Genomic DNA, 12,185 nt, shown 5'->3' with positions numbered 1-12,185 from the left:
ACAGCTGTTTCAGTAGCAATATTTCACCATTATAAGTACTCACTTTCAAAAGACCTTTTAAAAATCACACATGCATCAATGTAGTCAATATGGAATGAAATTAGGCCCATTACCACTGAAAGAGATATCAAAGTGATATAGAAACATATTTATAAAAGGGGGGGGGGGGGTCCATTCGATAGGAAAAAAAGAACTGCTTTTATTTGCATGTAATTTCCATTTTGAAGAACACTTCATTATTCTATCCAATGCCCTCCTTTTGCCATTCACTGTGATGAAGTAGAACCTTAATTACATACAACTTATGAACCAAATTAATCATAAGATACATTGAACCATGTGTTAAGACATCATCTATGGATGAATGAACAATGGGCGTGATTACCCTGCTATTTGTAATGGTGATCAGACCGTTTGTAGGTGCACATGAATGTAGTGTCAGACAGAATGAGTGCAGTGCTGTTAGCACCTCCGTGTATTGTATAATGTCAGGCCTGATTAGCCTAAATGGTCAGAGAGAGAGAGAGAGAGAGAGAGAGAGAGAGAGATGTTCTTATGAGCTACTGTTCTGCAGTTGATGTACATAGACTAATTTCCTAACAGCTAACATTAGGGCAGATTAACTGCAGTTGTTCACTTAGATGAAAAAAAGAAATTTAGATGTTATACATCTTTGCATTAATTAGATTTCTTCCAAAACTCTTGTACACTGTGTATACACACCACTCCCCTAAAATGTTACAGTTACTTATTAGCATGCCAAGTTGAGGTGCATGTCAAAAACTTGATCTTATTCAGATTTGTTAGAATGTGTGAATTTTGTAACAGGCTAAACAGGTTTTGTCTATGATTATCAATAAAATGCCCTAGAAGAGAAAGAGTAGAGGATGTGATCTAGGTCTCTTGAAGTTTTGAAAGATGATATTTTCTCTGTGAATTTGATTAGCTAGGCAGGAGTTTATTACCCACTGTAAAACATTCAGCAGCTTAATGTGCAATAGACTCTCTTCTTTATGTTCTGCAGCAGTTTGCTCTCCTCATTATAAACATGCAAGCCCTGCAATTCAACACCCATTGGGTTCCCTCCAGTTTCTACAGCTCACCAAGGTTAAGCACTTGCATATTTCACCCTGACAGCAGCCAGGACCAATGTGTAAACACCTCATCCAGGCTGTGGGTAAGATACAGACCTTTAATGAATTTGTTTGATTGTTGAAGGCAAGAGAGAAATCAAGGTGTGAAAGAACAAATTTCTAAAAGCAGCCCTGGAGCCAGGAAATATGATGATATTGTACAAAGAAAAGAAAAAATGGTAAAAATATAAAATATATTTCATACAATGTTGTACTCATGCACAGCTGAGTTCTATTTAGGGATATTTCTCTATTTCAGACTCCCAATGTAGGGCTTTAAAGTGCTTGGCGGGTGTAAGAGGCAGTCCTTCTACGCTTTAAGAGGTGTCTCCAGTCTGAGTGTTACTGATTGGTTTAATGAGGGAAAGTTTTTTAAAGTTGAGGAAAGGCTGTGAGGGGACACGATGCAATCTATTTGTGTCTGTATTAGTTACCTCTGTGCTGGATTACAGGCTGGGAAGAGTGAAAGGATTCTATGTGTCAGAGAGCTCCACTGATAGCTCAGAGCAGAACGCTAATCTCCTGTCCTGCCTTTTGGCAAAGAAAAAAAGGAGCCATGAAGGCCTAACCTCCTGAGGCCTGATGGCCCTTATTTTTTTGCCGAAAGCAGCATGTACTATTTCCGGTTTGATTTGCTGAAATGGGTTTATTACACTGGGAATATTTTCTAGTTAGGCTGAGCACTGAGTAACATTCACACATAAGTGTGAGTCACTGACTCTGCAGTAGAGAGTAATTTGCAGGCCTTATGGTTTAGACCACTCTCTCTGTATAGATTACATATTGAGTTTTTCTGAGATTGAAGCTATAATTTATAATTTATATAGCTATATTCATGTTGAATCATCTCCTCTATATAATGCGCTTAAAGTTTTTTTCTCATTAACATTAGTAATTGCTAACTGAAATATTTGAAAGCATGTTGCCTAGGACTGGCTGAGAGTACAAAGTGTATGGCCATTATTCATGATTTTGTTTTTACTAAGCACTTAGCAAGAGATGTGCAATAATGTTAATGGTCATTAAGAATGTCATGCCAAATAAACTATATACTCTAATGATTCATTCACATTTTAAAAATTCCTTATTTTTTTGTAGTAGTCTAAACAGTAGCATCAATTCACTTTTCTTTTGTTTTTGCAGTACTAATTGCTATATGCAAAGGTGACGTTTCTCAACAAACAGACATCACACTTGTGCTAATCATTACTATACTTATTTTTCCATGAATGCCTTTTCCTCAAGCTGCTCCCAAAGGCATCATGATAATTGGCTGGTGTAAGTTAGATAGACGTGACTTCAGTGAGTGTATATTAAATCCTGAACAGGACAGCACATTCATTAGCTAATGTCATTAAGGTTGTCTATTTTTATAAGACACTGATAAAACAAACAGCTTCAGATACTGGGAGGCATGGTTATAACAGTTATTAGCTTAAGTTTTATTTCATTGAAATCACACCATAATGAGATCTGCCCAGTGCCTATAATACTATTAAATGGATTAAACATGACACAAAGTCTAATGCCCATTATAATTATATTATCATTGTCTTAACATGTAGTGCACTGTTATCACAATCAGCCTCATGGGAGCTGGTGTATAGGACTATGAAGCTTCTCAGCAAACATTTTTGGGAATTAATACTGTCTGAATAATTTCACCACACTTTATTACAAAGGCTTATATTATTCACTATAAGTTTATTTAACTATGGTGATATAAGCATTACATTACAGTACTACATCTTCATAAGCAAATTCTTATGTTTATGCCTGTAGATAAAAGAAAAACAACATAAGAGCACAAAAAAATAGCCAGTTTTAAAAGATTTAATTTTGTAGTTTTAACACTAGAGAGTTGAATGTGAGAACAAATAATAAATTGGAATTACAAAATGAAATGTTTTGCTTCCTATTTTTGGTCACAGTGCGTCTTTCTATTATGAATGTATCTGCCAGAACCATCCAGAGACCTTCTAATGGTTCTCCATACTGAAGATGTTAATAATGTGACTCTAATCTCCTACTGGTTCATAAAACAAGTCGAATCCACTATCCTCAGAAGTCATTCATTAAAAGTGAGTAGAACAACACAGTAACCATTTCACCCAGAACCTTTACTGGACACTGCAATGACCTCTGGCGACACTTTGGAAAAACAAACAATCACCAACAACAAAACATACTGTATTGTGCATTGGAAGGGGCAAGACGTGAATAATAAGACCAGCAGCCTTTGTCTTCTCCGGATTAACATGATAATGAGAAACCTGAAATCAGACCAGCACTGTCATTCTGTTACCCACCCTAATGTGTGCATAAGACAGTTAGCAGGTCTCTTCACTCAGAGCAGGGCTGGTAATGAGTGAAATGCAGGCCAGGGATGCTGGAAAAGAGCAGGTCAGCCGAGACATCTCTTCAGGGGAAAGGTCTTGCTCAGAAACTGATAAATGTTAATTACCTGACATTAGCGTTAAGAGACAAGGGTCATGGCAATCAGCCTGGGGAACGCGTGGAGACGAGAGAGAGAGACGATTCAATGGTGGGAGTTCAGGCTGAGGTATGCTGACGCTCAGAGGGAACTGCCAAGTGTGTGAGAGGTTAATTTCTTACTTCATTTCTTTATGGCTGTTACTGCCATTAAGTGCATTACTCCACACAGTGAGAAGCAATTCTTTTCATTACATGGAAATTTCACATGGGACCATTATATGATAACAAATACTATAATGCACTAAATAGCCTAATTTTGTGACATCAGTGGGAGAAAGCTTTCTATACCCTCCATGCAAGATGTTTAAGCTTGTTACTTCCTCAAAGTGACTGCTTGAGAATGTGGTCTTTTTAGAAACCTTTTTTTGCCCAAAACTAGACACATCCTGTGACCTGACACTAATTGCTGCCTGGTTGTTTGTGCCGGGGTATTCAGCACCATTTGAAATAGTACATTTTATCCATGTTCAGAAGGACATTCTGTATACACAGGCCTGCTTCCTTCTGTAAATGAAAATAGTGACCTCATGGAAGTCATGGAGATATGGAATGTTTAACGGTTGGGACTTTTGCTGATTCAGTTTTAAAATTGCATATTAAATATTTTACAAAACTCCATTTAAAAGTCTTCTTTTCGGTTAGCACTACTTTGTACAGTAGAACCCCCCCCCCAAAAAATATTCTTCAAAAAGGTCTGATTTATTGAAAGAATATATTTTGTTTTATTTAACCCTTAACTGTAATAGTTGTGGAAAAAAATGTAAGCTAAAATGTTGCGTGGCAGGTGAATTTAAATGCTTTGTAAAATAATTCTTCATAAAGTGCACTACTAGTAAGCATGGCCAGGCGTACAAGAATAAGTTTTATGAAACAACTCCAAAAGAGCTCCTTCCGTTTTTTATTTTATTTTATTTTTACACTAGATGGCGACGTCGTTTCTTAGAGCATCTTCAGTCGGTGACCTAAAGGTAGCACAGCCTACCAATAAGAACCTGTTTTAAACCCCAAATAGCACAAATCTAAATGAAAAGTGGTTTAGCCTAAAGAATATAAACCGTTTGCTTGCAGGAATGCGTTTAGTTAATATTGTCTTATATGTATTATTTTCATAGAGTATTTGCAGCGAAGTGTTTCGGTGGATGTACAAACGTGTGCAAATTAAAAATGGAAGGATTTGCAAGTTATTTTATTACATATAGAAGTATATTCGTTTCTTTTTTTATTGGAAAAAGCTATTAATGTCATTATTCATCGATGCGCCGTGTGGTCCTCTTGACGTGACGCCCCCAGTTGCACATTCTCCAATCCAAGTCGGCAGGCGCACTCAGCTCGGTTTTATCACAGCGAACCCCCTATCATGACTCACTGTGGCTGTCGCTGCGGAGCAGAAAAGCCAAGCAAATGTGTTTGGAATACTCGGTGTGGACTTCATGCACAGACTGAGAAAAGTAGCCTATTTGTACAAACTTTTTGAACATCTTACATTCATCCGTGCCATGCACCCGAAGTTTGTTCCACGACGCGGGACGGGAGAACAATAGCCGATCATTTCTTGAAATACATTACATGAATGAAAATCAAAGGACTACTTTTTTGAATGTCTTTTTGTTTCTTATAAGCTAGGATGTTAAAGATATGGGCTACTAAATGTGTTTCTTACGTGTTCTCCAACAGCCACATATCCTGCTCGCGAAAGTCTGGAACAGACATCGTTTTTGTCTCTGAAGCGAGGACGCTACTGGGTTTGTAGGTTATGTCGCCTACGCATGACGCACCGGCGATTTTAAATAATTGAGCTGGGCAGTTATTTAATTTGTGAAAATTGTACCGATCTCCAGCAGTGCTTATTAACTTTGCGCTTAGGTCTTTCGACCCCCCCTCGCGTCACCAAGCCTTGGAGGATCAGTGTTGAGCGCCTTGCGGATGCACCTGTTATCAACACAAAAAAAAATAAAAAAAATTGCGGACACTTGTGGCTTTAAGCAATTCCAGACGAAAATTGCTGCATATAAGATGAACTCATTCGTATTTCGAATCAATGTTCTCACTGCTTCTGTGGCGCAAGACTTCTCAGCGTCTTCATCAAATAGTAGTCTCTAATACAAATAATGACTGTCTAGATCGTCTAGTTTAAGTAAACACTAAATTGCTCGACTCCGCTTAGCATGAACGGAATACCAAACTAGTGAGTTTTATGTGAAAAACAAGCCTTTTAGTCACTGAAGCAGAAATGAAAGCTTCCCACATCGTCTTTTGAGCGGGGATTCACCGGTCTGAGAAGGAGGGATAAGGTAGAGTGATCGGAGCCCTCTGACCTGTTCTTCGAACTTCAGGGTGAAGACGATGCGCTTCAGCATAGCCTGGCTCATCCTCTCTCTGCTCTGCAGAGGTGAGTCTGTTTAAGTGCTTTTCTATTGGAGCGGAATTACAGCCTCCTCAAGGTATAGCACGGCCCGCTGCACCTGTAAATGTGCTTCAGCTCACTAGCTGCTGTACGAGCGATTAACGCATGTGGCTCCTTTGTAGTTTAAATTCGGACTGCATGTGGGAAATATGCTTAGCTACTTTTGCTTTAAAGTACTAGATCACCGTGGACTTTACTATAAATTAATTGAAGCATTCCATTCTGGTAATGACTGTTTTCGTTGGTAGTGTTCTGCTACTACATTATGTTCAATTTCACAAACTATTACAACATAGAGCAAGAAGCTCTGGGTGTAATGGTGGGAATACTTTTGCTGAACTCCACTTATAATAAGACAGGGTGTTACTTCTTCGTGAGTCACCATGTGTAATCATTGACAGAAATGTTTATATTGTGTTAATGTTGATACGCACAGTAGCACAGGGGGACTGAGCCTTAATGAGCCTTTGTAATTATCAAATGGCATCAATTGGGCTGGATGTCTCGCTATAAAGATGATAGAACTTTTGAAGTCCCTTTTTATATGAAATGTGCTTTCCAAATACACTTGCCTAGCATTGCCTAAAATGCAAGGCAGGCAATTTTAATGGAAATATGAATTTCATGAATGGGGTTGTCTAATGTGTGTGAAGTGGGTTAAAGCAATGCGTACAAGTGGGATCTGTATTGCAAAAACTTATTTTGTTCCATGACTCTCTCCAGAGGTCATACCACAAAAGCTAGATTTTCAGTAGTTTTGGTGAAATGGGAGACAAGAATTCATATTCATAAAGCAAAGAAATATAATTGCAAACCTATCTCTCAAAAATATTTTTCGTAAAGAAAAAATATATATATTGGATATGACATATTTGGCAGTTAGAGAGAAGACGGTGCCTTTAAATAGTTTCCTTTTGACAAAATCATTCCCTCATTCCAGAAATAAACATGTGAATCATTTTACTGGGATTTGAATCACACTCACTTTATTGAGTGCTCATTTCCTCATTTACTGGGCTTTGATTTATTATCTGCTCTGAATTGGCCAAAGACCAACATATTTGCTGTGTTGCAAAATATGACTGTTTAAAACATACCACAATGCTTTAGACAAAATGTCCAGTAACTTAAAATCATAGCGCTAGTTTGTAAGAGACAAATAAAGCAATTCACAAGCATGCAAGCAAACAATTTGACTCCCATCATTAATTTAGCAAACAGCACTACCTACAGTAGTGAAACAGTTTATGAGCTTCATAATATGGAAATAGAGGTCGTAAACATTGGATGCAGAGACTAGAGGAGTACATTACACTGATTGGTCCTCTTCAGATTAACGCAGGATCATAACAGGTCGTTTCCCCCCACAGCGAGTGGTGATGAGCATGGTAAGAAGGAAAAGCAGAAACACACAAACTAGCCCCCCCCCCCCCCACGAATGCATGTAAAGAAAGAAAAGTCAACTACTGTGTTGGCTGCCTGAGAATGTTGCAAAGGCACCTGTTGTTCCGTCAATGCAAAGGCAGTAAGGCGACGAAACGATACTGGCTCCCCTGTGAACTGCAACCAGTGTGCCTGCGTCATTACCCACACACACTCACAGAAACAACAAGGCTATTAAGAGTGATTACAAGAGCTGTCTGTCTCTGTCTCACTGATCTTTGGCTATGGAGAGACGGGGGCCGTAATCACCTTTCTCATAATGCAGGGCAGCTGCCAGCAATCTTCTGCTGCTTCCTGTTCAGTACCAATAAAAATAAACACATGGACAGTGTGTGGTTGGACCTGGCCCAAATAAATCAGCAGCCACCTGACAGCCTCCTTAAGAGCTCTGCTAAGCAAAGCTGTCTAGTTTGTTTGCATCACACGTTTTCCATGTTCACATTTTCCACGGCTGCGTTTAAGCATTGCGCAGCCCTTCTTGTGAGAGGAACATGTTGGTTTCCACCATAAATCTTTTATTTATTTATTTAGTATCTTGAAAGCATTAGACAAAGTGCACACTGTTGCGATCAATCTTCAGAATTTGTATTATTATAACAGAGAATAGGTCTGGCCTGCATCTTTGGATTTGTGAAGAATATGTTTTCCACAATGAATTTTTATCAAAAGACATTCCATGTCTCATTGAGTAGAAAATGCTAGGAGTATGCATGCATTATCATGAAAGTTTGTGTGGACTCCTTCCAGATTACTGGAACCAGTGGGAATATTGCACATTGCTCCTGAGGAGGGGAGTGCTTGTGCACACACTCATTGCCACTACAAGACAACATCAGAGCCAGCGAGACAGGCAGCTCTCAGCAGGCAGCCTGGACACATTACCATAGCTAACTCGGAATTAGTCAGACAGCTTACCATTTGCACTTCCCATGCCCAGACCCAGCATGGCCTGGGAGAGGGTTCATGCTTGCCTCTCTCTCTGTCTGTCTGTCTGTCTGTCCGTCTGTCTATGTGTCATATGTCTCTCTCTCTCTCTCCCACTACTGAAATGTATCCTCCTCTGCTCATTTTCCTCATTTTGATTCTTCACTCTTTCATCCACCAATTCTCTATTGATTCCAGTTCAGATATTTTCCTTGTCTTCCCTGGGGCTGTGTGAGTTTAAAACAGCATCTGTCAACCTTCTGACAGCAAGATGACATGCTAAAATCTCAGCATCCTTTGTTAAAACAAATTAAGCCGCCTCAAAAGTCTTCCTAAATCCTAAGTAATGAATGTGGTAGGGAGATGAAGACACAAACACAAAGCAGATCTTTCCCAAGAGGGGATTCAGAAGGTTAAAAGCAGGCTATATATATGAGTTGGTGTTTAAAATGGTGTTTCAGTGTTTTTTTTCTGGGATTCACATAAACAAGCCCCTATTTAAAATGTCTTCATCTTAAATTAAAAAGGTTTGATTAAACCTCCAGTCTTTTAATTAATCTAAACAAAACTACTTAATGACAGTCTGAAGTCATATGTCTCGTATGAAAAAAAAAACTGAATAGTGCTGATGTAACACAAGAAATACCAAATTTTACATTCTATTTGTGAACAACTCAAAAATCTAAACCGCAGGAAACTACTGCAGAGTATTAAAAGTTTTTTTTTCCAATTTTGAGCAACATTGCCTAGAGCAACAGAATAGAAAAAAAGAACTGCTATATTTGGTATATTTAAACATTTAGAATAAAAAAAAAAACTAATTCTAATTTAGTAGACCTTGTAAAAAATGGATGGTTTCATGTAGTCTACAGTGTCTGTTCTCACATTGCCTTTTGTGATTTGGATTACTCATATTCTCAGAAAATCTCCTCATCAGACACAGTACATCTAAGAGTAGACAAAAAACATTTAGATTTCCTCCATACCTTTTTTTCTGCTATTTTGCTTCTGCCATATTGCTGTCTTTTTAGATCTCATTTGTATGGGTTCATGTGTTTGTGTATATGTGTTCACATACATATGTGTGTGAACACATGTAAATTGCTTAATGAATGTCAAATTATTACTTAGGCTTGATTACACCCAAAAAACAAAAGACCTGCAGTTGAGGCTTCATTTTATACCTACATTTTCATTATACATATAGTCCTTAAGCAAGCTACAACCGGCTCTGCACAACAATCCTAAAGTTCATAATTTAGCCACACCCACTGGGAAATCTGTCTGAAATTTGCATAATTTATATATTCTATGGGGGTTTATTGTGCCTTAAAGTACGCCTCTTCTTCCTGTTTGCCTTTGTCTCTGCCCTTCTCCTGTTTGTTGAACTGAAAGAACAGGAGGAAGAAGGCTGCCGCTTAGTTGTAGCCTGGCTACATTTCAGTGGAAGTGAATGGTTTCTGTCTTTCTTTGCTCTTTCGAGTTTGTCTTCTCATCTTACAGCTGACAGATACAACAGCAAAAGCAGAGTGATGGGCAATTTCCTCTCCCACCTGCTTCCTCTGGATCCCCCATGGTTAGTGTACTTCTCCCTCACTGCACTGTACCTAGTAAAACCTCCAATCAGCACTGTCCTCCAATCAGGATGGTTATCCAATCAGGGCAGGCCAAGGTTTTGTTGGATATTTTCCTATGCTGTGCAGTAAACTGGGAACCCCAGGTGTCACTCTGGTTTTCCTCTGTAAGCCTTTTGATGTTTGATGTATTTGCTTTTTGTCCCCTCCTGGTTGATCTGATCCACTCACCACAAGAAAATGGGTCTTTCCCTCTGCTGGTTTTGGCCTAACTCATTAAGTCCTGGACGACCCCCAGAAGCTGTACTAAGCACCAGGCTGTGGTGCCTCTGGCTTGCCTTTAGGTCTGCTTTAAACCCAGGGAGATAAATCAGATTTTAAAAGGCCCATGTAGAGGGGATGGAGACAGGGCCAAAGCCCCTGGATTTAAATTGAGCCATAAAATCCCCTTTGTTTCGCTGTGGGCTGTGGTAGGCTGGAGCTTCACGCAGTGCATTTGCTGCAGGTAATTGGGCTCTCTGCACCCGTGTGTGTAATCTCCATAAACACGGCGCTTTGGTCTCTGAGGAGGAGGGGGGGGGAGTTCCAGCAGGTGGAGAAATGGTGCAGTGGCTTTGTTCATGCTAACTAATGAAAGCATTTTGGCTTTTGGCCACTTATCCTTGATTTTCTTGATTGTTTGGTCTTAAACAGCTATGGTCGGTTTAATTGCTATGTTGTTAGTGTGTGTGGTTTTTTCCCCTCACACTAACACTTACATGCTTAGGTTACAGTTAGTGTTTACAATGTCATAGGCTACATGTGGGAAACTATTAGTCTCCTGTTATTTCCTCATTTGGATAATTCTGATTGAGGTTTCAGAGGTACAGTAAGAGAGTGCATATGACCAGATTAAAAAGAAATGTTCTATATTAATTTTATGATTTATGGACAGATAAATACTCCATCTGTTTAATTTTTATTCATTGCACTGAAGTAAGACTCTCCACGTGTGTTCAGGGGTAATTAGCTTTTTTCCCCATCCCATTGTCATAGATTTCCAAACCTCTTTCATATGCTAATCTTATTAATTTACCCCATGGTGATTTGTCAGGTGAGATTTACATCCGCAGGAGATTGACTCATCCTCTTCTGAACACTGTTGAGTATGCAGAAGCAGATCCCTGACCACAGATCTGAGGGCTGCGCTAATGTCACACCAGTGCCTTTTTGATGTATGCAAATGCAAGAGAAAGATATCATTTTCCCTGTGGCTTTTTTTCCTCTCCTTAATAATAAGTACTTTTGTGCTTGTTTTTATTTAGCTGTCTGTCATGAGAATTTCTTTGATCAGTTATTCAGTAGTTGAGATTGGGTGCATGGCATGCAGTAGATTTGTCGGAAGTACTGAAATCATAGTTCTCATAGTCTGGGTCCAGCAGATTTCCCACTCTCCCTTTACCTAGGAGTCAGATGTGACAAAATAGCCAGCTACAATAACTGTTCAATTAACTAACAGTGATTACAAAATTGAGAACCAGGCCTCATAAATTACAATGTAAATAAGAATGAATAGAGACTGCAGACTGCTGCATTAAATAATTTCTTTATACCCACTTTTCATTCAGACTGCTGTCTCGCTTTAAGACAGTATCCCTGTAGTTGTGCATGTCAAGAATATAACTGAATAAAAATATTGATCGATTGTATGGCAAGGTTTGTCAAAAACCAGCCAACCAACCAAAAAATACTTAAAATTACACAACATACATACGAGCAAGGTATCTGGTTAGCCTTGCAACTGGACCATGGTGGAGTTCCTACTTGCTTTTACAGAGCCAAGGCCATTACATTGGACAACCATGAGTTCTCTGAATGTGGGGAACATTAGAATGTGTGCTTTTATATTTGTGGAATGATCAAGTAATGGATATGATTTAGTGTTAGAATATGATCAGAAAATACATTAGTTTCTGTCCTCTCTTAGGAAAGTAGTTCAGGGCCAGACAGCTCACAGAAGACTATTTGCTTTATACTATCAAGTCATAAACACATTCAAAAAGGATCATATTCTATTCTAAACCAGACAAAACACAGATACCAGAGGCATCTACAGTAATCCATTGAGAAAGTTGAAGATTCCTCAATGTGAAGCATCATGTAAGCTATAGGTAAAGAACAACATTTAGTAGTGATATAGACTTTTAACTTTACAGCATTTAGATGACACTT

At 38.8% G+C, this 12,185-nt stretch overlaps 1 protein-coding gene and 1 long non-coding RNA gene across 2 annotated transcripts in view; one reads left to right on the top strand and one right to left on the bottom strand.

Annotated features, from left to right (window-relative positions):
• Positions 1-4,668: 4,668 nt before the first annotated feature.
• LOC145659060 (uncharacterized) lies at positions 4,669-5,361 on the bottom strand. Its single transcript, XR_014125046.1, has 3 exons — positions 5,290-5,361; positions 5,113-5,180; positions 4,669-5,006 (listed from the first exon to the last, which is right to left on the bottom strand). It is a non-coding gene; the product is annotated as an uncharacterized LOC145659060 (long non-coding RNA).
• Positions 5,001-12,185, top strand: part of si:dkey-112m2.1 (transmembrane protein 132C) — an 89,450-nt gene continuing 82,265 nt past the window's right edge. The window contains exon 1 of the mRNA XM_035526730.2: positions 5,001-6,018. Coding sequence (XP_035382623.2) covers positions 5,973-6,018 — 46 coding nt within the window. The 5' untranslated portion in view covers positions 5,001-5,972. The remainder of the gene's footprint in view (positions 6,019-12,185) is intronic.

The sequence above is a fragment of the Electrophorus electricus genome, chromosome 8 (genome assembly GCF_041902795.1).
Source record: "Electrophorus electricus isolate QZ-2024a chromosome 8, ASM4190279v1, whole genome shotgun sequence".
NCBI lineage: Eukaryota > Metazoa > Chordata > Actinopteri > Gymnotiformes > Gymnotidae > Electrophorus > Electrophorus electricus.
This window is presented reverse-complemented; position numbering and strand designations above follow the sequence as displayed.